Source organism: Zingiber officinale, chromosome 3B, assembly GCF_018446385.1.
Source record: "Zingiber officinale cultivar Zhangliang chromosome 3B, Zo_v1.1, whole genome shotgun sequence".
Classification (NCBI taxonomy): Eukaryota; Viridiplantae; Streptophyta; class Magnoliopsida; order Zingiberales; family Zingiberaceae; genus Zingiber; species Zingiber officinale.
The window spans coordinates 2,116,578-2,143,403 of NC_055991.1; the positions used below are offsets into that span (position 1 = coordinate 2,116,578).

General features: G+C 38.0%; 3 protein-coding genes across 3 annotated transcripts; 2 read left to right on the forward strand and 1 right to left on the reverse strand.

The window, feature by feature from the left end:
* Positions 1-4,745: 4,745 nt before the first annotated feature.
* LOC122055491 (auxin-induced protein 22D-like) lies at positions 4,746-5,913 on the forward strand. The gene is made up of 4 exons (XM_042616953.1): positions 4,746-5,018; positions 5,119-5,327; positions 5,498-5,597; positions 5,679-5,913. Exons 1-4 carry the CDS (start codon positions 4,810-4,812, stop codon positions 5,752-5,754), a joined length of 594 nt encoding a protein of 197 aa, XP_042472887.1. The 5' UTR covers positions 4,746-4,809; the 3' UTR covers positions 5,755-5,913.
* Positions 5,914-6,100: 187 nt separating this feature from the next.
* Positions 6,101-9,790, reverse strand: LOC122055492 (probable ubiquitin-conjugating enzyme E2 16). The gene is made up of 6 exons (XM_042616954.1): positions 9,672-9,790; positions 9,427-9,530; positions 9,199-9,301; positions 9,041-9,104; positions 6,517-6,605; positions 6,101-6,436 (listed from the first exon to the last, which is right to left on the reverse strand). The coding sequence occupies exons 1-6, from the start codon at positions 9,693-9,695 to the stop codon at positions 6,341-6,343; spliced, it is 480 nt and encodes a 159-aa protein (XP_042472888.1). The 5' UTR covers positions 9,696-9,790; the 3' UTR covers positions 6,101-6,340.
* A 3,781-nt stretch (positions 9,791-13,571) lies between these two features.
* Positions 13,572-19,611, forward strand: LOC122055490 (homeobox-leucine zipper protein HOX32-like). The gene is made up of 18 exons (XM_042616952.1): positions 13,572-14,560; positions 15,451-15,610; positions 15,853-15,968; positions 16,065-16,155; positions 16,236-16,331; positions 16,421-16,534; positions 16,620-16,703; positions 16,800-16,955; positions 17,029-17,103; positions 17,173-17,279; positions 17,350-17,542; positions 17,630-17,821; positions 17,919-17,999; positions 18,093-18,227; positions 18,359-18,687; positions 18,812-18,917; positions 19,035-19,184; positions 19,276-19,611. Exons 1-18 carry the CDS (start codon positions 14,331-14,333, stop codon positions 19,420-19,422), a joined length of 2,562 nt encoding a protein of 853 aa, XP_042472886.1. The 5' UTR covers positions 13,572-14,330; the 3' UTR covers positions 19,423-19,611.
* Positions 19,612-26,826: the final 7,215 nt, after the last annotated feature.

The window sequence follows — 26,826 nt, forward strand, 5'->3', positions numbered from 1 at the left end:
CAAGTCTGGTCAACTCTAGGGCTAGCCAGCTACATGATGAGAGACTGATTGTTGGATAATAAGACGTCCGAACTCGTAGGTATGACCGACCTTATAACCGTCTAATTTATACTAGAAGTTGTACTGCACTAGGACAACATCTGTAAATTGAAAGTAATATTGTAAAAGTGGAGAACTGAACCTCATATGTTCAACCAACCTCAAGATTGTTCATGTTTACTCTGTGTGTCTTGGCGCTAAATAGAGAGATAGGTCTATTGATCCCGTCCAGATATAGGAATGTTCGACCATATATTGAGAGTGAATACTAAACTTAAATACGCACGATCAACCTTTGGGCCGACCGATTATAAAACAGAGTTATGCGGTGTGGGTCATGATTTTGATCGACCTTTACACTGGTCAGTTATTCACAAGTGGAGCACTAATCCTTCAAGCACGACCGGCCTTTGGGCCGGTCGTCCTTATACCGAAGGTCTTAACATCAAGTGAGGAACTGAGCCCTAATGAGGGTGACGTCCTAGCTGTCACCTCACATTGACTTTGACTACCACAACATTTTTAGTCCACTCGTAACATCCCATATTAGGGGGGAGGCTGTGTTACCCCTCCCTCTATTTTTTATGCCCCTACACCTCTTGCATAAAAAATATACACCTCTTGTACTTAAAAATTTAAGGGGATTGCCGCCCCCACCTTATCTCCATCCCGGCTAGTTGTTCCCATCGCCACTTATGTTACTATTACTTAGTCCATATGTCAAAGGAGAGCATTGTTGGGTTGCAAGGTTGCAAATATAGTCCCATATTGAAAACACATAGGAAAGATCATAGGTTTATAAGAGATATCTCCATTGGTATGAGGCATTTTAGGTAGAGCCCAAGAGTAAAAGCATGAGAGTTTAGGCCTAAAGTGGACAATATCACATCGTTGTGTAGATATCTAAATTCCTTTTGGTCTTGACAATTTGTACCAGAGCGAGGTTGCTTTTCACTAGACTAACCTTTAGAAGAAGCACATGCCGAAGTCATGATCCAAGATCGAATCATGTGGGTGAAACCTTGAACGAAATAGAGGAGACCCTAAGTAGGTCAGTGTCCTAATGCTCGAGGGGAGGCCCTGAGCAGGTCAAAAGTGACTCGATGCTTGGGATTGTTGGGGTTGCAATGTTGCAAATATAGTCCCACATTGAAAACACATGGAAAAGATCATGGGTCTATAAGAGAAAGACATTTCTATTGGTACGAGGTTTTTTGGATAGAGCCCAAGAGTAAAATCATGAGAACTTAGGCCCAAAGTGGATAATATATACTATTATAAAGATATTTAAATTCTTTTTTTCTAACAAATATCCACTCGCGTACCATTTGAGTAATGCCATAATGCCTAATAGGTTTTAAATTATTCCAATATTAATTAAGAAATGCTTTAACATCTACTCTAATAATCATAATCATGAATCTGACCCAAGGTTTTAAATTCATTTAGTTTATATTTAGAAAGTAGGAATATGTTTCACACTGATTAACTAAAATTTTATTGAGAAGATGGGAAAAAAAGGAGTGTAAACTTCACTTTAAGATCATAACAATATGACAATAATTAATGCCACATAGCATATTCTTAAAGCCTTACTTCACAGAAATTATGAAAGAAATTGAATAAGAAAATTACATTTAAATATATATTTGTGTACAAATATATTCCCCCTTTCAAACACTTATATACAAACAAGAAGATGGACAGAGTTCACATGTATGCAAATTGAATTGTTGATATGCTCACCTCATCCCCAACCTTGTGATGTGTGAAAATTGTGAATCTTGTCATCACATATAACAGATTGTAATTAATTACAATATATTGGTCCCCTCATAATTTCACCAAATCATATATTTTTTGGAAAATAATAAGATGAATTTTTTTTAGTTTAATTATATGCCAAAACTCATAAATAAGTTATTGATGCTACTCCAATGAATAAGACTGTAGTTGGCATGTGGATACACAAAAGGAAGGAGTCAAATTAATGTAGGCATGCATGCATGTATGACAACACTATTGATTAATGTTGTCTTGTGTTCTTGGACCACACCTCTTGGATTAATCTTATTCCTAATTAATGCTAATTAAATTTAAACCTCAAAATCAACAATCAATGACTAAGATCATGAGTCCCCACCTTTCCTCTCTTCTATATAACAATTGCCTCTACTTCTTCTTCTTCACAACCAATAGCCCTAATTTTAGGGTGCACCATCAGTAGGTGAAGCTGCCAGCATGATCTTATAACACTCGTCCCTGGCCTCAATCCACCACAGTGATCCATCTTAAGTAACTCAATGATCGAGGCCATACGATTCGTAGATCATGTTGCATCTTCATCTTCTTGTGGGAGCACCAACAAGCTAGTTTGAGAGAGTAGAATTAGGGTTTCATGCATGAGATCGAATGATATCATATATTAATCAAGGTTAGTTGTCGGCTTAATTTTTTTTCCTTATTTTGAATCTTTATCAAGATAATAAAGTTCGGGAATTCGCGGTAGTAGAAGTTCATTCTCGATGATATATACTCGTTTTTTCTTTTTGTTTGTGGCAAAATTAGATAGTATGTTGAAATCTAAGGCTTGTCATAAATTCCATCTATCACTAATTAAAGAAGATCAACGAATCTCTCGGCTTGAATGTTTTTTTTTATTTTATTTTGATGACAATATCACACAAATCATTAAGAACAATGGCAAGAATACACATCTATTCAGTATTTCAAAACTTTTTTTTTCATCTATAATAAACCATAGTTTTTATTTAATTTATATTATCAGTATACCATGTTCACTACTACTTCATGGCATCATGCATTCATGTAGACAATAAAGACATATGATTCATTAAACCTATAACACAATCTTCTTATCTGAAAATTCTTACAAAATATATATATATAGAAACGTGAATTATGATCAGCAAATCCTGTTTATGACTCTTCAGAGATGCTCACTGATGTTAAGTCAGTTTACTGCTGCTTTAGCTCTCACTTCAGGTCATATTTGGGCTCAGAAGGGTAGCTAGCTGAAGCTAGAAGCAGATAGTGTAGGACACATGTTACATATTAGAGCTGTGATATCATGAAGCAGCAGCCCTAAAGTGGCATGCCTTTCATTCATACGACTTCAAAAGTTTCTTGCCATGGCCTCTTGTTTTATGTGTCTGTGTGTGTGTTTGCTCGGTTCAGCTCATTGTCCAAAATGACTGAGAGTGGGACATGTGACTGCAAAGGTTGGAAGGTGTTAGTGCGATTGAGGAAAGTGAATCTCTGAAAAATAAATTCTGTTGAAAGATGAAAGGGACGACTCTCCTCTTTAATTAATTACCTATTTATATCTGTATTTGAATCATGATGTTTGTACTGGAAACTCCACTGTTTTTATGATGAAACATAAAGATGCAGTATTTACTGTTCTGTGTCCAAGTACGAGATATTAAGAGTTGGAGCAGTGTGTTTTGTCTCATGTGTCTTGATTAAATATAACTCATCATGATCTTTAATTTGTCAAACACCTTGAAAGCAGTGATTTAAAGTCAAACAAATGAATTTGAAGTTTGACATTCAGATCAATCTATCCATCAATATAACAGTGTTAGAAGAATCGTTTAGGCCCCCAAAGATGTCAACTTATCGTGCATTATCTCAATGAAAGTTAGTGATTGTATGTTCTTGGTTTCTTGAATTAGTTCAAGTTAATAATGAATAGTGATTCAGCTAAATGAGAGAAGCAAAATACTCAAGTTCAAGTTAAAAATATTTCATTCAGCTAAATGTAACAGAGTTAGTACTGCAAGTTATGATTTGGGAAATTCAATAGAAGATGAATTAAAGGGAGAAAAAAGTACCAAAGAAGAACAAAGTAAGATGATGTATTGGTGAGCACTGTGAATTAAACAAGGAAACAGGGTTGTTCTTGGTTCATCTGACAAGTATTCTACAACTGAATCGATTGCACAAGCTTCTGAATTTGAAGAAAATATAATTGGAGCAATACGAAGTCAATAACTAGCAACCCGAAGGGCTCTTGCTTTCCCTTGATAAAACAATTGCATGTATTTGATGAACAAACCATTGTAATCAATCACTATTGCATATCTAACAACTTCATAGATTCTTCTGGTCACCAAAAAAGTATCATCTTACTTGATCAGCCATCATAGTGATGAGAATCTAGCTAGCATATGGGGCCTCATTTCTACTACCTACACTTCAAATATAGACACTTTGATAATTTAAAGCCATCAAGATTCTCCAAAACGTGTCCAAAGAATAAGTTCTTGAGAAAAAAACACTTGATTTGAAGCATCTTACTTGATTCTATGTGTTAATTGGTCATGATACCAAACATGATCTTCATCAATTTGTTAGGCCTGCCGACCAAACCCTAACATCTCATGTGATGCCTTCATATAAATAATTAAGAAGCCAACCAGTCACATTTGTTGGCTTTCTCAATCACATGCTCTTGTCTTGGGCCCACACACATGGGGTGTCATTGCTCAATTTTACGGTCGGGATCTCCCCGCATCGACATGGATGGAATCCTCACCGTTTATCGTGATCAGACGACATCAGTGGATCAGCTATGGTGCTCATGGATGTCTTCTATCCACCATGCAAGCTCAATTGTCATTGAATCATTGAATAGTAAGTGCTATATATATATGTGTGTGTTTGTGTGTGGATGTATAGCTAGCCAATGCCAACCTTGTGATCTTCTGTGTTGAACAAAGATCAAGCAAATTGCTATCGATCGCCATGGAGACTGCCTTGAGTATTGACAACCTTAGGGATACCGAACTAAGGTTGGGTCTACCGGGCATCAATGTGGTTGGGTCAGAGAAGTCGAGGGTCACGAAAGGTAGTAAACGAGCACTTTCGGAGGATGAAACTCAGAGTTGTGCTAAAAGCAAGTCCTTCGAAGAGGTCTATGACGATCTAAGTGGCCTCGAAACTCCAATGACAAAGTAAGTCCTTTGAAGTTAACTTGAGTCCTCAAGTGATACCTCAAAAGCATGAATTGTTAGTAAATGACTTAACATATATATGTTCATGATCATGTCATAGGGCACAAGTAATCGGGTGGCCACCGATCCGATCCTACCGGAAGAATTTACTATTGGTTCAGGCTCAAGCCGCGGTGAATGGGACAGGATTGTATGTGAAAGTAAGCATGGATGGAGCTCCTTACTTGAGAAAGATCGATCTCAAGGTGTACAAAGGTTATAAGGAGCTTAGAGAAGCATTGGACAAAATGTTCAAATGCTTTTCTTTAGGTGAGTATATATGACTATGAAAAATTGATAGCTTGTTTAAAATTCTCTTTGAAACTTTATAATCATTAAAAATGTTTGATCACTTTAAGATTTTCTTACTTAATTGTATGGTAATTAAGAAGGAAATATATTTATTCACTAACAATAATTAAAATGTTCATTTCTTGCAGGAGAGTTGCCAGGGAAGGAAGGAGGCAGTGGATGTGACTATTCCATCACTTATGAGGATAAAGATGGAGATTTGATGTTGGTTGGTGATGTTCCATGGGAGTAAGTATTTCTTTTTTGCTCTATTTTTCTAAGATATATATATTTTTAATTTTAGATGTGTTCTTTTTAAAATGATTGTAGGATGTTCGTCTCTTCTTGCAAAAGACTGAGGATCATGAAAGGGTGTGAAGCAAAAGGATTGCAGTCTAACCATTGAAGAAAAAAGATGAAAGTGATTTCAAAAAAGAAAATTAAAATCAATTCAAAGAGTTTACTGCCTTTTTTTTTGCTTGGAATTAATTTCCAAGTTCATCCGTCTGATTAATTAAGTTTGTTTGGATTATACATCTTATTGTTTAACGGATAAAGAAGATTTGGGTACAGATTATGTTGTAAAAGTTATAATTAATGAAATAAAAATGAACCACCTAAAAGATTTAGAGTATCTAAACAAATAACTCAAGTTTCTCAAGCACACACTGTATCATCATAGATCGAGCTAAAATATGCACCTTTGATTTTTGAAAAGGGCATGGCATGATTTCTTCCGATCTGTATTTGAGGAAAAAAAGAAGGGTAAATAACACAAAAATATAAGTATTGCACAAGTTTGATTTAGCCGCATGCCATCATGTTATTGTATTGTTCGATAACTAAGATCCTCTTTACAATTACCAAATAAAGCAAAAAAAAAAGAAGGATAAATATAATCACTGGTTGAAATGATCTGGTAAGCCTGCTCGACAAAGAAGAAGATGGATCTTCTGTGCGTTAAGGACTGAAAAGGCCAGTGTCCTTCAGTTTTAGACTTTGTCATCATGGAACCACCACCTAGTCTCTTTTGGAGATCTTCCATTCCTACAATTCTTCACATACCGATCATTGTCGGGTGGACGTTCCTGACGAGAATGAGAAAGATGTCAGTTTCTATATTAAAATTGACACGATTGCTAGTGTAGGTTTGGAGATAGATGATCACCTTCGCTGTGGAGCTTGATAACATGGATAAAATGCTGATGCAGACAGAGCTTACGGTCATTGCCGGTGACCAGGAATCATACAAGATATCTGCTAGACACCGATAGGGTGAATGTTTGAAACACTTGTTCTCAGAACAAACAAAATCAACATAATCTAGCAAATGCTTTTAAATGTCAAATCCACATGGAGGTCTTATGTTCAAGCTTAAGAAGAAAAGAAGTATGCATAAGATGTAGAAGGAACAACATGAGCACATATTCTAATTGCTAGATTGGGGAGTGAAGATGAAATCGAAACTTAACAGACAATAACCAAAACAGCATGGAATAAATACAACAATTGACTTGGAGGACAATATGATTACATCTTCAAGCAATCAGCAGCCTGCAGGCAAGTGCATACATTCACACAACAAGAATATGATAAAATTGAAAGACCGCCTACGACAACTTATCCATGCTTAAAGCAGGACTCTCTACTAGTCAAATTCAATGGATGGTGGTAACCACAACGATCATGGAGGAAGCCCACACTTCGTGTGATATTATCCCCATATGAAAGAAAATTACTAGTTATCATAGTCATCATCCACTGTTATGGAAGTTATGTCAAGTCATTAGGCCTTTCATTTGAGACCTAAATTAACATTCTGAGCAAGTAAGAAAATAATAATAGCTAACTTCATCTTCTACCTCTTAACCTTACAAAGAGATAAAATTGAACAATTCAGTATAGTGTTTCTTTTTAACATTTCTTGATTAATTATATGAATGTCAGAATATTTTCTTACTTATGGTGCTGCCTACCCATCCATTTGTTACCGAGAAGGCAAAAGCATATCAAGAAAACAAAGATTAATCTGTAGAAAATCAAAATTTTGAACAATGATAGGTAGTCAAACAGTCATATTCCCATTATCAATTGTGTTTGTATATAAGAATATTATAATCACAAGAAGTTATCAATTTATCCACTTTTCTTTTTTTTTGGTGTTTGATTACAAATAGTGATACAAACATTTTATTCACTAATGTAATGGAAATCAAAGCTTAAAAATTATGAAATTTCAGATTCCTAGAACTGTCACAATACCCCGTCAAACAAATCCATTATATACCAAGGTGATGATGAATACTATAGGTACAAATGTTACCTAAGACTTCAAATCAACTATGAAATGAAGAAGCATACAAAGATAAATGTTACCACCAACTTAGCTGTGCTGGAAAACATCATGAAATATTTTTGAACAAATGATGAAGGCTGTGTTCTTGTACTAGCAAATTACAGTCCAAATAAATCCAACACTTCCCAATAGATAAATGCTATATTGTGATTTGGACAATTAATAAATGATTCCCTACGGGCGAGAATGGTTTTAATACGAAATAATTAGAAGCTAAATCATAAGAAATTGAGAAGCAAATTTTGGAAAGAACTGCAGTATAAGTAGTGTAATGTGTATATTGGTAATACTTGACATCAACTGATCATGCATGCAACAAAATAAAATAGCAGAAACAATTATATCTTCTTGCAGAAATTATAGAATGGGTGCCCCTACACCAACATACCCAAGTGCTAAAAAACAAGATCATGGAAGTAGATCTTGTTAATAGATTTGGAAGTTTGAACAACAAATCTAAGAAAAATAAGTTCCAGATACTTCAGTATAAACCCATCGCTAACAAAAATGAAAAGAAAATAAACCCAACAAACAGAATTCCCTCTAACCATATCCATTCCAAGGGTGCATTAATTCCGTACTTCAGTATAAATTCCAGTAAAATCCTCATTCTTGAATTTTCATAGATCCTAGATTGGATATAATTCTCAGCCCTTGCAGTACCCTCACAGCATAAGGTATTTGATGAAACTTTGTGCCAAATGTTAAGGAGCCAAGACATTAGACGGGCAGGAATAAAAAAGTAAGTATAAATGAGTAACAAAGAACTTATCACACTGTAGAAAATTAGCATTTTCTGAGTAAATCTACGATTCATGAAAATGGGGTGAAATTTTTTTGTATCACCATAATAAATTATGAACTGTTCCAAATATTAGAGTGCATGAAGGATCTCACAATCCAATGTTATGAATAAATATATTATGTTGATATCATGTCAGAAGTATCCTTCAAGTGAATCTTCTCAGTTCAAATGGAAGATCAAAAAAAGTTTTTTTTCCTAGCAATAATAGATCCGTCAAAAGACATTGCAATGTTTTGCATTTTCCAATACCTGATGCATCAAGCCGATGCCCACATGGCTATGCAACAACTAGGCAACAAATAGTTAATAAGACAATAATTTCGACTTTTAGTTTTTGTAACTTCATAAATCAGTACATCATGAGTACAGAAAATGGATAGAAACAAAATTGGACTTTCACATAGAAAATACAGACATTTATCAACACTTGAAGGACAGAATATCACTTCAAACAACTAATCTCTGTGACAAAATGATAGTCTTTTATCAGACAAAGTTTAACCAAGTTGTCAGCGAAATCAGGAGGATTACCTAAACATATATGTCCATTGCTATAGATGTGAGGATGAAGAGGCGCAGGATGCAGAAATATAACCTGAACAAACCCATCAATTAATATTTCATCTTTTCTTACATTTTTTTAGGGGAAAAAAATTAATCATGGCAGACAATTTGAAAGTTTTCCTTACTTGCGGAGCTTCCATGGGATAATGTTCCGGAAAATCAACTTGCAGCTGGTATTTCTCGTTGGCATATAGCGTCCCGGGTGCTCCAATCACTTCAATAATCCACCTTATCAGAACACACAAACAAACTATAGTTGGGCACAAAAAGCAAACCAAAAAGGAAATCGACCTAAAATTAAAACACATGTTGAAAGTAGGGTAAGAAGAGCGACATGACGATCAAGAGTCAACCTTTGAAGGTTATCGGTGACCTTGTGTTTGAAACCGGCCGGGGGGTTGACTTGCCATTCAGACAGCTCTTTCTGAAGCCTATTGTTGGCGATCTTGCTCAACATCTGCAATCGAGGGCATCAGAAGTCGCCATACGAGTGAAGTATAAAGAGGAACACGCGGAATCGAGAGACGACACATGAGAGAGGGCCGATCGATAAAAAAAAAAAAAAACAACAAGAAACCGAAAAAGGGGGGAAGTCGACCTTGCGAGACGAGGTGCTGGTCATGCTTCCACGGCGACGGCGACGGAGGCTGAGATCGTCGGCAGAAGTGCGAAGGCGGTGAGGGAAAAGGTCTTCTTTTACTTCTCGACGCTACTTATTATATATAATTCATTGACATCTTTGCCCTGGTATAATTAATTACGTTTTGCCCCTTGTAGATATCTTATATTCATTCATATAGTCCTTTGCGGCTTATACCTTTGCAATATTGAATTTCAAAGTAGGGGCTCGTATTTTAGCCTAAAATGGTACTTTTGATAATTTCCAAACTTCCATTTCCTATTTTAACAATTTTTAATCTACAAAAAGTATTTTGCAAAAAAAGGTAACTTTTTTTAAATAGTAAAATGAAAAAGAATATTTTTTTCCTTATCATTGTCTGATCATGATACGGCTCCCAAATAAGATTTGCAAAAAAAAAGAAAGTAAAATCAAATTTGCATATTTCAATTCCAGCAGAATTTCAAAATTCTTTGCCTTGTGAAAAGAGAGATAAATCCTTTGTTGTTTGGCAAAAAATCTCGATCCCCTATGTGTAGGAGAGATAAAAAAGTAAATTAAACAGATCACCATATGCAAAGATATTTCTCCCAATTTGGTTAGGAATCAATTCTTATTTGATTTGACAATTCTACAATCCTGGAGCGATAAATCCTTTGTTGTGAAACGCACAAAGAGGATACATGTGATGCTCAATCTTCTACGATTTTGAGGCTCTGAAAAGAAGTTTGTAAGGAAATGAAGTAGCTGCATCTCCCAGTGAATGGACGAGAGAGCTCCAAATGCACAAGCCTCACATTCACACTAACACTTGGAGGAGGATGCTACAAAGCTGTGCACGGTTTCTGATGCCCAACAAAAGTTCGATGAAATGATCGAAAGTCAATGAGGGTAGTGGAGTACTTGAGCAGGATGGAGAGGCAGTTAGGTTGTGTGCCACATGAAGCTGAGTTGACACCCATGGTGAGAAATCTGGACCTCACTCGCTTCTCAAGTTTGTTGATCGGCCATGGGCCAGCATCACTGAGGTGGATATAGGGTTTTAGAGACCTTGTGAGTCGACCAGAGTTATCCACTTCCTCAAATGTTTAAATTGTCAGTCAGTCATGTTCCTTTGTTTTATGTCTGTTCATCTATTTTTGAAGACCAAAAGTGATCTTTGCATTGCTCTGATATGTTTTTTGTAGAAAGCTATGAACTATATAATGGTGTTGCGAGATATACTTAATGGATGAATGGATCATGTTGGCCCAGTGTGTGATGTCTGCTTGTTATACTGCAAGTTCTTGAACAGTTGCTTGGTTTTTTTGCTTCAGATTCAGCTTTAAAATTTTGAATAATCCTTCATTGTAATATGAGGGGACATGAATGATCCTTGACAATCTCTATACAAGATCACACATAGCTCATTGAAAATGCATCAATCCTCGTGAGTAATTATTGCTTAAAATGCCTATAAATGATGGTTTGCATGCAAATGACTATGCTGAAACAGAATTCTCAAGTCATTCATTATCAGAGGCACTCCTGCTAGGGTTCTTAATCATGAACCCATGCACGCATTGCATGAAGCCCTTCCACTCATGGTTCCATGCATGCAAACTCTATCAATTCGAGCTAATTAATTAGTTCCTTTGATGAATCACAGCTTAAATATTTTGTTTACATACACATATTACCAAATGTTATGACTGATGAAATTTTTTAAAATAAAAACTCAAAAAAAAAAAAACAGAGTACAGTGAGAAAAACAAAAACAAAAACAAAGTGTGTGAGATGTGGGAAACACGCAAAGGCAAGGCCAGAGCACGCGGCCGCCATAAGGCCACTTACTGGGCCCATAAAGTTTATTTATTCTGTGATCAGTTTCATTTATATTTTTGGTTTGATTTTTGAAAAAGGAAGAAGAAGAAGAAGAAGAAAGGAACGAGAAGAAGATGGAATTGATAAAAAGAAGATAGACAAGGAAAAGGAAGCATGAGAAAAGTGAGAAGAGTCATGATACTGAATAGGAGACAGGAAGACACCTTATGCACATTGACTGACTCCTACACTCCTCATCATCACACATTAATTGTTTCTTCTTATTCCTTCTCCCTGAATTTATCAGTGACAAAAAATATTTGCATATGAAATAAAATTAGGTAGTTAAGACAATTAATCAAAGTGTGTGGATGTCAACCTTTGGAAAACAGAAAGCTGATGCCTTTTTTTCCCCTCTCCATAACCAGCCTTTTCTCCTTCTCTTCTTTCTCTTTTCTTTTGTGGAGTGAAAGAGAGAGAGAGAACAAAAAAAGTTGAAGGCAAGCTTGGGAGTGAAGGGAGGGGCTTTGTTTTGTGTTTGTGGTGTGGCCAACATTCTCTCCTTTTTCCACTGCCAAAATCTTCCTTTTTTTTTTCTTTTATGAAAACAAAAAAATGAAACAATTTCATAACTTGACTTCCTCAATAGAACGTTATATTTTCTCTCGACTAAATTAGTCATTGAATTTCTTGGTTGTTTTTTCATATTAGTAGTTAATTATGGTTATCGAACCATATAATTACCAATCGAGAAAAAGAAAAGAACCAAAAAGATATGAAATTTTAAAATGTACTAAGAATAAGAAGGTGGAGAAGAGTAACAAAGTGAAGGTTGGTGTTGGGGTGTCCCTCCTCACTCCACTGCATCAAAAGTAGCTTTAGGTTTTCTGTTAGGGTTTAATATGTTTGGACACTACTTTGCTAGTTCAAACTAAATACATTCATGCTTTGTCCTTGCATTGTATGGGGTCCCTTGGCATTCTTCTCTTGGATTGCAAGGCATGCAAAATTACTTCTATTTCGTTCACTTTCATTGTTAGAGATAGCCAAGCATGTTTTAAGGTAACTAATTATATCGATATATGAAACTAAGGATTCATACCTCATTGTCAACACCATTACAAGAAGTATGAAGAACTTGTTCAAACAATATGATTGATGCATCCACTAACATTTAATAATTGTGGCACATGTAATTGGTCGTTTATTATTTGAGCATGACATATATGGTGTAGTAAGCTATATTTCTTCAGTATAAAAATAGTAAAAAAAATCCACTATAATGTATTAAATCCAATGAAGAATTTAATTTGAGATCCATCATGCTTTGTTCCCTAATTTTGGGCCCTAGTATTCAACTAGTTCATTATGCTCCTTATAATTAACATATCTGAGAATCCCCCACTAATCTTCTTATTCCTAATCTTTTCATCTAATTCTTAAATAATTTGTATCTCTAACTTATCAAAATTTTGTTATTGAACTAAACACACTTCATCTCTTTCTCTCTATATAGAAGAACATTAATGCAACAATACCACAGAATAAATTTTGTCTGTTTTTTTATAAAAAAAATGTTGTTGAACATTAAATCTCCCATCTTTGACTCCAGATTCGGCGCCGACGCATTGACTAATGCCCATTAACAGCAAGAATACAGTAAAACCTCCATCTTCCTGTTCCAATCACACATCACTGCCTAAAGAAGACAAATAAACAGCATTTAAATTATCCTCTGTTAATCTTCTCTGAAGAAAACAAATAAATACGCATAAAAGTTTACTTGAATCAGGCTTCGTCTTGGGGGGCAGTGTGTGCGTGAGAGAGAGAGAGAGAGAGAGAGAGAGAGAGCAGGAGAGTTGAAGGGTGGAGTAGAGAGACAAATCTAATCAGGGCGGCAAAAGATCCTGCTGCATTGCTGCAGAGATTCTGGTAAATTTTGGTAATTATGGTGCCAACACAAATTTAATTACTGTAATTATACATATTTTTTTTCTGCTTGTCGTTTCCAATAATGGCGCCATCACATATATGAGAATTGTATACGGGCATTTGTTTGTTAGTCGTCATCAAATTTCGATTGTTGTAATTCTTTAGATAAACTCTGTAGAAAAGGAAAGGAAAGAAGGAAAGGAAGAGGCTGACGTATGCTGCATCCATGGCGAGATGGAGCATGCTGTGATGGTCCATGGAGGTGGAGTCTCCTCGGCAACATGGGCATCGCTCCATTGCTTTGATTTGATAGGTGAAGCATTGAAGGCAGCGAAAGCACTTTTTATGTGTTCGCTCAGAGCCCCTCTCTCTCTCTTTTCGCTGAGACACCTGCAGTGGCAACAGCAGCAACATCAGCAGCAGCGCAGGCCGAGCCAAGCGCAGAAACAGCACAAAGGAGCAGCCACAGATCTGCCCATAAACAATTCCTCCAAAGAATAGAAAACCTCCAACTTTGTTAAATTAATGAGGGGGCGTGAGAGAGAAGAGGACATCAAAAGACCACATCGCCGCTCGCTCTCACTTTAGCTACCGCACCGCACACAGCACCGAAACCGAAGCCACCACCCAGTTCATTGTGAATAAAAGGCCCCAGCCCAGCATATTCTCGTAGCAAGACGCCTCCTTTCTGCCTCCCTTGGTCTTGCTTTTCCAGGGCAATGGTTGCTTCCGAGGAGCAGAGGATGATGGGGCTCGCCTCGGCCTGAGAGGCGGTGATGCTCCTGCTGCTGCCTCTGCCTAGGAGCCGGAGGAAGGGGGCGGCGGGGGGTTTCTGAAGGCGGCGAGTGTGGTGGACGGGGGAAGGTTGGATTTTTAGGGGTTTTTCTTTCTCGAGGCGGAGTGATGGAGATGGTAGCGAGCGGAAAGGAGGCGGGGAAAGCACAGCAGCATGCGGCGGCGTTGGAGGCGGGGAAGTACGTGAGGTACACGCCGGAGCAGGTGGATGCGCTCGAGAGAGTCTACAGCGAATGCCCGAAGCCGAGCTCGCTGAGGAGGCAACAACTCATACGGGAGTGCCCCATCCTCTCCAACATCGAGCCCAAGCAGATCAAAGTCTGGTTCCAGAATCGGAGGTAATGGATTCACGGAACCCGGAGTCCTGGTCTTTTAATCTGTTGGATGGAAGAAAAAACAAACATCTTGATTGATTTTCCCGTTGCTGCACAAAGGCGGCCTTCTTTGTTCGTTCATAAATTCTCATTTCTTCACGAGCTCCTTCATCTAATCGAGCTGATCTTATCGTGAAAACACCAGGATAGCTGAAGAAGTATTCAGTTGGAGACTTGAAAACTATAATTCATATAATCTGCAGTCTTATATTTAACAAGTAATTTTTTTTTTTAACCTTTTTTACTGTTTGAATCGATTACCATGAGAGTCTCCATATTTAAACTGTTGCATTTATTATTCCCTGCAATATTCTCTGAATCTCTTCTTTTCCGGAAAGATTTTGTTGATCATTTGATTTTGGGTCGTTGCAGCAGAGAAGTTTACTTATTTTGCATGATTTCATTGTTGTCTGCTGATTATTGCTTGTTTCGATTTGGCTTTCTGTTTCTGAAATCCTAGATTTTTTCTCCCTCCTCCACTTTCTTTGGTTAACTCTTCTCACTCAGTAAATTTTGGGGATGCGTTAGTCGACTTGATGACTAGTGTTGCTATCATTAAATTTTTGCTTAATCTTTTTGTGCAAGGCAGCTATACTGATGTGCATTAATTAAAGCCTGCAATGTTAATGCCTACTTAACTATGCAGTAAATGAGGTTGCTTTTTGTAAGAAAGTGGAATTCCATCAATGAACAAAGTTTCCAAGCCTCAAAAATGTCCTGTACTCTTAAAATTCAACACTGTTACTTTTAGCTGGATTTCTATCCGTTTATGCTTTAATCAGATACTGTTTTGATTGAATGTGATGATCCATAAACTTCTGAGTAGTGCGTGAAAATTGTGCCTTCATTTGCAGATGTCGGGAGAAGCAACGAAAGGAAGCTTCTCGTCTCCAAACAGTGAACCGCAAGCTGAATGCTATGAACAAACTGCTGATGGAGGAAAATGACCGTCTGCAGAAGCAGGTTTCGCAACTCGTCTATGAGAATGGCTACATGCGCCAGCAAATTCATAGTGTAAGTTTGCATATGGTCACGATCAATATATTTTGCTACTTTGATCAAGCAGTACCATGTTTCTTCAAGGCTAAAATCTAACAGTAATGTTGTTTCCAAGGTTTGTTCTACATGAACTGGTCTCTGAATATATGCTTGTGTTTTTTGGGGGAATTCATTCAATCAATTTTCTATTTTAGTATTTGTTCCTGAGATCATATCGTTCTGCTTCTGATCTTTGTACTTGTTAATTGAAAATTCAGACATCTGTAGCAACCACCGATAACAGTTGCGAATCTGTAGTTGCAAGTGGTCAGCACCACCATCAACAAAACCCAACACCTCAGCATCCGCCTAGAGATGCAAACAACCCAGCTGGGTAATTGGACTTTCTTGTTCATCTATGGCTTCTAACATAACTTTGTGATTGCTTTCGTCGTCGCTAACTGGCTCGTTCTTTTCTGAACATTTTTAGTCTCCTTGCTATTGCCGAGGAGACATTGACACAGTTCCTTTCAAAGGCTACTGGAACTGCTGTCGATTGGGTTCAAATGGTTGGGATGAAGGTGAAGTGAAATCAGACATTTTTCTCAGTTCATCGATTGAATTTTGTGTTCTAAGTTGATTTTCATTTTATCCTCCATAGCCTGGTCCGGATTCCATTGGAATCATCGCTGTTTCTCACAATTGCAGTGGAGTAGCAGCTAGAGCCTGTGGCCTTGTGGGTTTAGAACCCACAAAGGTGAGAGATTGCCCATGGGATTCATATCGCTTTATGTCAATGCAATTTCTCTTCCCACACAAATCATATTTGCTGGTTGGTGTTCTTAGGTTGCAGAGATTCTCAAAGATCGTCAATCATGGTATCGTGATTGTCGTTGCCTTGATGTGCTTACGGTAATTCCTACAGCCAATGGTGGGAATATCGAACTTGTCTACATGCAGGTTTGATCATGTGCTTACAGTAATACTGATTGATTCAGAATTGTTCTTCTGTTGAATTGTCTTCACTCTATTCTCATATGAACAGACATACGCACCGACTACACTGGCAGTAGCACGAGATTTCTGGACACTGAGGTACACAACAGCTCTGGAAGACGGCAGCCTTGTGGTATCGGCTCCTCATCGTTTTATTGTTTGGCAATTTTCTACAATTTCTATTCTCTGTCACCAAGCAATCATCGACCTAATACTTAATTTTGCCTAGGTCTGTGAACGGTCTTTGACACCTACAACTGGTGGTCCTCCCGGTCCATCGGTTCCCAATTTTGTTAAAGCTGAAATGCTTCCCAGTGGTTCTCTAATTCGGCCGTGTGACGGTGGTGGATCAATGATTCACATAGTGGATCATGTTGATTTAGATGTGAGTTTAAGTTCATTCGAGTCTTAAATGAGTTATCGTTTCCATAATATTCTCACAACATCTTTGATATTAGGCATGGAGTGTACCTGAGGTTCTCAGACCCTTGTATGAATCGCCGAAAATTTTAGCACAGAAAACAACCATTGCAGTAAGCAGTATTCTTTTTCCCGACCGATTTCAATTATGCTCAATTTATCACCCACTGATGATTTTACAGGCACTTCGGCACCTCAGGCAAATTGCCCATGAGAGTAATGGTGAAGTTCCATTCAGTATGGGGCGACAACCTGCTATCTTGAGGACTTTCAGTCAGCGACTGAGCAGGTATTTGAGCCATCATGATTATGTGCTAGCCGTTTGTATTGACACTTACGAACTTGTGGTCATATGACAGAGGTTTTAATGATGCTGTGAATGGATTTGTCGATGATGGTTGGTCGTTACTGGGTAGCGATGGGATTGAGGATGTCACAATTGCTATAAATTCTTCTCCAAATAAACTATTCGATACTCATGCTAATTCCTCAACGATGTTTTCAGCTCTCGGTAGTGGAATTCTTTGTGCAAAAGCATCCATGCTGCTGCAGGTGAAGCGATCAACATTATTCGTGTTCTTTTATGAGCTTTCGTGTGGGTTAATGATTCTAAATGAACATGACTAATTGCACATGTAGAATGTTCCTCCAGCTATGTTGGTTCGTTTCTTGAGGGAGCATCGCTCTGAATGGGCAGATTGTGGCATCGATGCATATTCTGCTGCCTCTTTGAGAGCTTGCCCTTTTGCAGTCCCTGGTGTTCGGCCTAGTGGTGGATTTTTGGGTAGTCAAGTCATACTTCCTCTTGCACACACTGCTGAACATGAAGAGGTAATTAACTATAAAAGTTAAGATCCTTATCTAGTTTTTATCGATCATCGGTGTTTTTTTTCTTGAGATGGTTTAGCATCTTAATTTGTTATTGCAGTTCTTGGAGGTGGTCAGGCTCGAAGGGCATGGTTTTAATCAGGATGATATAATTTTACCGAGGGATTTATACTTGCTCCAGGTTTGTGGTTTACAAGTTTTCAAAAAGAACATTTCATCATCAAGATCGGTATCTTATTCGACTATAATTTTCGCCATCGATCATCTATGGCAGCTTTGCAGTGGAATTGATGAAAATGCTGCTGGTGCTTGTGCTCAGCTTGTTTTTGCACCTATCGATGAATCTTTCGATGATGATCTTCCATTACTACCATCAGGTTTTCGTGTCATACCACTGGATCTTAAATCAGTTGGGTATTTTTTAACTCGTATTCTGCATGAAATTTAAGATTATAGTTCCTCGATATCTCAGATTATGCACATCTGTTTTCCCTATGAAATTTAAAGGCAAATGGTGGTTTACCTAATGCAACATTGTAGGATTCTCCTTCGGCTACACGAACACTCGATTTGGCATCCACACTCGAGACTGGCTCCGGGGGGACTGCTCGCTCTGTTACTGATTCTAGCTCCGGCGCTTACAATCTGCGGTCTGTCCTTACAATCGCCTTCCAGTTCACTTACGATAATCACCTGCGAGATAGTGTGGCAACAATGGCCCGACAGTATGTTAGAAGTGTGGTCACCTCGGTGCAGAGAGTTGCTATGGCAATTTCACCTTCTCGTCCTGGTAATCAGCTTGGAGTCAAGAATCCACCTGGTTCCCCTGAAGCTCACACGCTTGCGCAATGGATTTCTACAAGCTATAGGTACTTTTAACCTAACAACGGTCGGTCGGCCAGTGATCCTGCTTTCTATTTATCGTCCGGCATTCCTTAATGAAGAATTTGTTCTCGCATCTGTTCAAATATCTGACCGTTTTAACTCCTCCAGGTCTCATTCTGGGGTCGAACTTTTCCGAGCAGAACCACAAGCTAGTGATGCTTTGCTCAAACTGCTGTGGCACCACACTGATGCAATCATGTGTTGTTCTTTGAAGGCAAGTGCTAGCGCAAATACAATCTTTTTGTTCCTTCGAGAGATAGATAGCGCGGATCCTTCCCTTTTCGAATTGTAGTTCTTCGTTCGATACAGAGATATTGATTGCGATTTGCAGGCTTCACCGGTGTTCACATTCTCGAACCAAGCCGGGCTGGATATGCTTGAGACCACCTTGATTGCTCTGCAGGACATCACACTCGAAAGGATTCTCGATGACAACGGTCGGAAAGCACTTTGCTCAGAGTTCCCCAAGATCATGCAGCAGGTATGCACAACCACCTCAAATCAGTGATACTTTGTTCTCTCAAATTGTAAGGTTTTGCTTGAAACCAAATCCACGTTCCCTCAAATTGTAGGGTTTTGCTTGCCTTCCTCCCGGCATCTGCTTGTCGAGCATGGGGAGGCCGGCATCCTACGAGCAAGCTGTGGCATGGAAAGTCCTGAATGACGATGACTCGCCGCATTGTCTTGCCTTCATGTTCCTCAACTGGACCTTTGTTTGACCAAACTACATCATGCAAGTTATATCTATCTGGTGCTAGTAATGGATGAAACTTTAAAATGTCATCCCTTTTGTCTAAGTTATTGCTGTTGAACTTCTAGATTGTTTCTGAAGACAAGTAATGTCTGTATATTTAGTGCAAACCTGAAGAACTATTCTATGCAACTATGAATGCTTTCTCTTCCTTGAACTCTCAATTTCTCAATGTTGCCAATTTAAATTACTGGTTTCTTTATTTATCATCTGAAAACAATTTCAGTGTTCTCTGCCGAATTGTTTGATGTGGCAGCACCGTTTTCTCTTATTCACATGCATCAGTTATGCATGCACAAAGTCCTGCGGAGCTACAGTTTGGAATTCGAAGATGGAGTTTGACAACTTTATTGCCCTATTTATTAGTCAACTAGCACTGAATGTTGCCTTTTGTTTAGACGGAAATCGGAAATTTATATAAAAAAAAACGCATCTAATTTTTTAAATTTACTAAAAAAAAAGCATACTATACTTTAATTATTATTTAAAGTTATATTAATTTATTTAATTTTTCTATTCTACTCCTATCAACGTCATACAACCTTAATTTCTCTCTCCACTCTCTATCCCTATTTATGAAAAGTTAGTATCATCAAAGAATTATAATGTCACGGTAGAATATTTAAATTATTATCTATATATCTATGATTTGATTTCAGTTATGATATTTATAGGAATTTTTTTTCCAAATGGAGATCTCAATCAAAGAATGTTGGACTCTTGGATTGTCCGCTGAGCGTTTCCCGATTTATCCTGGTGGCCAGTAAAAATTTTTTGTTAGATCGAATCGGTCATCCCAAGGATAGTCAATGAAGCTAACTGGATTATCAATAGTGGAAAGTTAGTCTCTTTCTCATTTATCGATTTATTCTATTCAATTTATTTTTTTCAAAACACCTCCACCAGGAAAAATAAAAAATAATAATGGATATCATGTCTGAACTCCTTATCACCTTAGAAATTCACAGGACCTAAAATGAAAGAATCGGATGATATCTCACATACATTAGGTCTGATATAAAATTTCACCTTCGTAGAAGTCGAAATAAACAATGGTGGACAAATTTGGACTCCTTGAACCTTAGGAATCCACAGAAACTAAAATAGGTACAATCGGAATTTTTTAGATCGATTAATGGATTTCGATCTAAATCCCACATGGGCCTGATATGATTTCATATCAGGCCCAATGTGGGATTTCGGCCTATTTCGATCGAAATCCATTAATCGATCTAGAAAATTCTTGATTACACCATTTCAGGTCCTATGGATTCTTGAGATTGCAAAGTGTCTAAATCTATCCTCCATTGTTTATTTCGATTTCTTCGAATGTGGGATCTTATATCAGGCTCAACATGGGATTTCAACCGATTTCAATCGAAATATATTAATTGACGTAGAGAGCTTAGATTGTATCCATTTCAGGTTCTGTGGATTCCTGAAGTTGTAAGGAGTCCAAATATGTCCTCCATTATTTATTTCGACTTCTCCGGATGTGAGATTTTATATTAGACCCAATGTTGGATTTTAGTCAATTTTTCAAAGAACATTTTAACACATCCAGAGAAATTAAAATAAGTAATGGATAACGTATTTGAACTCTTTACATCCTAATAAATCACAGTACCTAAAACGGGTGCAATCAGAGTTCTCTAGGTCAATTAGTGGGTTTCGGTCAAAATCCATTGATTGACTTAGAAAGCTCCGATTGCACTCATTTTAAGTCCTATGAATTTCTAAGGTTGCAATGAGTTTAAATATGCTATCCATTATTTATTTCGACTTCTCCGGAGGTATTAAAATGTTAGTGAAAAAATCAGTTGATATCTCACATACGTTGGGTCTGATATAAAATTTCAGTTTCGAAGAAGTCGAAATATAAATACAAGGCAACCTTAAGAATTCACAGGAACTGAATTGGGTGCAGTCAGAGTTTTCTAGATCGATTAATGGATTTCGACTGAAATCCTACGTTAGACTGATTAACTGATATGATTTTATATCAGACACAACATGAGATTTCAACTTATTTCTGTCGTAATCCATTAATCAACCTATAGAGTTCCGATTGCACCAATTTTAGTTCCTATGAATTCTTGAGATTGCAAGGAGTTCAAATATGCCCTCCATTGTTTAGTTCGATTTCTTTGAAGGTGGGATTTTATATCAAGTTCAACGTATGTTAGATATCAACCGATTCTTTCAATAACATTTTAATACCCTTCGAAAAACCGAAATAAACAATGGATAGCATATTTGAACTTCTTATAATTTCAGAAATCCATGGGACCTGAAATAAATGCAATCGGAGCTCTGTAAATCAATCAGTGGATTTTGGCTTAAACCCATTGATTGACCTACAGAGCTCCAATTACACCCATTTCAGGTCCTGTAGATTTCTGAGGTGGTAAGGAGTTCAAATATACTATTCATTATTATTTTTTATCTTCCCTAGTGAAAGTGTTTTGAAAAAAATAAATTTGAATAGAATAAATCGATAGATGAGTGAGAGATTAGCTTTCCACGATTGTAGAGAGAGGAGGAGAGAGAGATTAAGGTTGCATGTAGTTGACAGGAGAGGTAAAATGAAAAAATTAACCAAATTAGTATGTCTTTTGGTATACCTTTTGATAAATTTAAAAACTGGATACACCTTTTGGTAAATTGCCGGAAGGAAAAAAGAGTACCTTAGTTTTTTTTTGTTAAAAATGAAATAACCTTATAAAAATTTATAAGGATTTTTGGGATTTAAAGGCGTTTAGAGATACCCTATTTTTAATTAATTTAAACTAAGTTTATAATCCTACTCACCCTATTTTTAATTAATTTAACCTAAGTTTCTAATTCTATTCTCCTTATTTTTCCCGATCCTTTCTCCTTCTCCCTCATTTGTGCCAATGTCGACCCCCTTCTCATTGCCCTCTACCATGATCCACCGCCATCTCTTCCTTGACAGCTTCGATCCTCTGTCTCGTGGCCCTTTGTCTTGACCCACCGCCGACTGAGCTCTCTCCCTCTTCCTCATCTATCTCTACTATCCACTTTTGATCGTTTGCTGGTTCGGGTGTTGCCGCAGGCACGGGGCAACGCTGCCGGCTTCTTTGCTGCCACGAGCAATCGTTCGTCGGCTCTCCAGCTTGACGACGCCATAACCTCAGTGGCCTTCGTCTGTGTAGAGGCCAACTTCTCGGCACCCGATAGTATGGTCGTCGGCCGACCGCCTACAGCCTCCAAGGGGTCTTTGGCAGCCTGCCCCGACCCAAACTACAATCTAGATGAGAATGTGAACCTAGGGAGGGATCATAGTCAATTATGGTTAGATTTCAGTCGGAATCTAGCCACAATTGCGGAGCATTTTTATAGGTGTGGACCGTGCGGCAAATTCATAAAAATAAGATTGTCGAGTGACAAGAAGTTGCAATTATTAAATTTGATATAGCTAGCAAATAATTCAATGTTATAGGAAATATTATACCAAATGTTACAGGCCCTAGAGAACTCAACAGGAAAGGTTAGAATGACACCAAGGTAGATCTTGACAGTCATTCCAATGCTCAACTTAGTCCGGTGATCAGAAAGTTTGATGGAGTCTCTTTGTGCATACTTACATTCATGGAAGTGGACTCCTTTTTATACCAACCCCCAATAGGGAGGCATGAATTCTACGTTTGGGTCATGGGATTGTCACGTATATCTATGTGGCTTATCCCTATTTCATAGTCGTCCCATGTTCTCCGCTTATCATAGTACTCACGTTCCTCATAATTAAAGGGAAAGAGTTGGTGACCGCTTTTGGAGAGATCTGAAATAGGTCATACTAAAAGAGTTGGACATAGTCGAGATGGGGAGGTTTGACATAGTCGAGTTGAAGATGTCAAACATGGCCGAGTTAGAGAGATCGGATGTGGTTGAGTTTAGGAGGTCGGATGCGTCCAAGCTGAGGAGGTCAAATGTGGTCGAGCTGAAGTGGTTGGATGCATTCGAGTTGAGAAGCGTTGTGGCTGAGTTGAGGAGGTCGGACATGACCAAGCTACACGCTGGGGCTTAATTTAGCGTCTCGCCGGATCCACTTTAGGTTCATTTTGACCCGGATCGATCTTCTTGACTTACAATTTAATTTGACTTTTGATGTCCAAAAATGGAAGCGGTGGAAAGCTAGAGATGTGGCTGTTACGTTGACTGGATGTAGACCACGTCCCGCTCTACAAAACAAGCAATGTCAGTGTCAAACCAGGGAAAAGGTCCCCGACGTTGGCCATCCGACGCTCAAGTTAGTCACCGGAATTATAAAGGAAAGCAGAGCAACAGTAATGCAAGGGTAAACAATAATAATGCGTGCCTCCGCCGGTGTTTGGACCCCCTTTATATAGAACTCTGGTGGGTGATGTGCACACTCCTTGAGACATGGACACATTCTCCAATGTGTCTTATGAAAAGTCTTGTCAAAAAAGTGCCTCGAACACCATATTTTAACAGGATATACTATTTCTGACAAGACAGTAGAAGCTTCCGTCGTACGATTCGGCTGTTAATCATGTCTCGTTTCAACGGCACTATCTCCTAAAATGATATTGAGAGATATAACAATTGTCCTGCTGCTTGGCCGAACGGAATAACCGCTCAGCCGGGACTCCTTCGCTCTGTTGGTCTCAAAGAGATAATAATGCTCCCGCTATTTCACCGAGCGGCTATCCCGCTCGGCCGGGACTCCTCCGCTCTGTCGGCCTCAGCTGCTCTTCTTTGTGGTGACTGGGCATAGTAGTTTGTAAAAGAGATATAATAGAATTATCCAAATTGACCGGATCTCCTTCCTCTCTCCCTATTCTTCTTCTTACAGTTTGTCCATCCCGTTCGGACAATCTCTTCCGTCTCCTCAACGTCCTGTCGTTCCACACTGAGCGTCTGACTGTCTTATTATATTATCTCGAGTTTGAGGGATGATCAACTCAGACAAGTCTCTTGTCGATTGAACACTGATTGTCCCGACCAACCATTATAATCGACCTCCGTTCGATCATCATAGGTGAGCCTTTTCACAATTTGATGTTAATCATTTTAATTTTGATCTCCATCTCATCATTCGACCCTTGCCGGATGGAGCCCCTTTTTATCACCCCACCATCTGTCTTGATCTAAGCGTGATCAGCCTTTCTTCCTTTAATTTGACCGATAGCTCAATACAACTATAGACTCCCTACGCCTACTTACGTGGATGCGACTGATATCCTCGATATAAGTATTCTTAAATTAACTGATAAATTTCGTGTTTTAATCCGTCCAGGATGGAAGGAAAAAAAACTTTTTAGAAATGCATAATAGAAACAAGATTGGTAGGTTCTCTTGATTCTAAAATGAAGAAATATATTGATTACTTGATATTCTTCGAAAGATCTCTCGGTGCTACTCATTGCTTATAGTTAGTTTATATTTGTTGATGAACAGGGCAGTGCACCATGCAATGACTTTGACTGTTCACTTGATCCGCTTACATATTCTTGACGTGACTGAAGATGATCCACATGCAGAGCCTACTGTGCACGTACGTCGTAGACGTATGCATTATGGATCTTGTTGCAGTGTTCGAACAGTTTGCTTTTATAATTTTGTCTCCTGAAATGTATTCAATCGAGCAGTCAGGAAAAGAATTAAACCATCTGTTTTGTCGATCGACGTATACACATATTCTTTCATTTTTAAAAGGCTTCGTCTCAACTTGACTTGCACCTGAAACACAACAGCTGTCGTGTATATAGTAGAGACAAACCAGACGGTTATGGGACGTCCCATCGTACGATGATAAAAGAGGCTACGGTACAGTGAATCCTGCGATTGGACGGCCAGATGGTACGGCGTTTCCGTCTACGTCGTCGTAATGTCTGAGAGAGACAGAGACGAGACGAGGATCTCGCTGCAGGTTGTGCTTGGCCGGGAATCCCGCAGCGGATCGCGGCCTGTCGCGTCGCTGTCCGCCGGCAGGACAACCACCTGGCCACTGTCCCTCCTCCATAGTCCACGGCCCTCTCCCGCCGCCTACCTCCGGGGTGAAGCTCCGACTCCTCCTCGTGCTCCCGCTCCCACTCCCGCTCTGCGGCCGCCCTCAAAAGCCACGCCGCTGCCGTGTCAGCGAGCTGCGCAGGCGCGCGCGTGACGCCCTCTTGATTAACTTTTTGCTCGTGGAAATGCCTGCCGTGACTAGAACTACTCAACTTACCATTTTGATTGTACCATTTTGATTTATTTTACTATTTTATGAACCATTTAAACTTTTAATAATTAATTTTAATAAAGTCTAAACTAAAATTATATTAATATATTTTTTTTTATTTTTATATAAAAGTAATTTTGACACGTATTAGTAATTTTTCTAAGTAGTTTATATAAAAATAGGAACATGTCTCTTTAATCTTGTATAGTAGAATTAACAACATCACGAGTGGAAAATTTTCAATAAATTAAAAAATATATATATTTTTTTACTTTTAGATAAGATCAAGTATAATTAAGAATTTATATTATTGGCTAAAATAAATTTTCGCCAGTATATAATTATAATTACTAATTATAATTACCAACCAAAATTAGGTTTGACTAACCATGTTTAATTTTTTACTTACTAAAATTAGATTTAGCTTGTAATTTTAATTTTTTAATGACCAAGGTCACATTTGGCCAGTAATTTTAGTTGTTTACCGGTCAAAATTATTTTGACCGAAAATTTTAAAATTTTATTGACTAGAGTTAAATTTGATCGATAAATTTAATTTTTTTATTGTTCAAAGTTAGGTTTGGTCGATAATTTTAAATTTTTATCAAGCATCGTCCTTACGTTGTATTATTGTATGAGCCTAACACATTTTTACCAAATCTAATTTATGGACTTGGGTACTAATTTATGTGTATCTCATATAACATGTATGGGTGGTGACTAATATATATAAAAATTTATTATACTTTGAACATGCGATAGTCCACGACACAACCACAAGTTTTTTAATTTATTATTTTACTTTACTTATGGTTAAGTCAGATTTAAATATTAAGTAAAAAAAAAATTGATAGTTTACCCAACCGTTCAATAAGTGACGTTGGACGACTCTCTGTGAATCTGAGTGTCCGAACCAATCTTAAACACCTCAAGTGGCTGAAATCCAACCCGCTTAAATTGTTTGGCGGGGCGGGCCAACCCGACGGGCCCAACCCAAATTGACGGCTCTACACTTGGGGCACCTGAGAATGGTTGGATTCACATAAAATTGCTCATAAATCGCTCATCAAATAAGTGTGCAAGCTATATATATATATATATATATATATATATATATATATATATAGAAATGGTATGCTGCGGACAAAGCCGTGCGAACCACTGCGG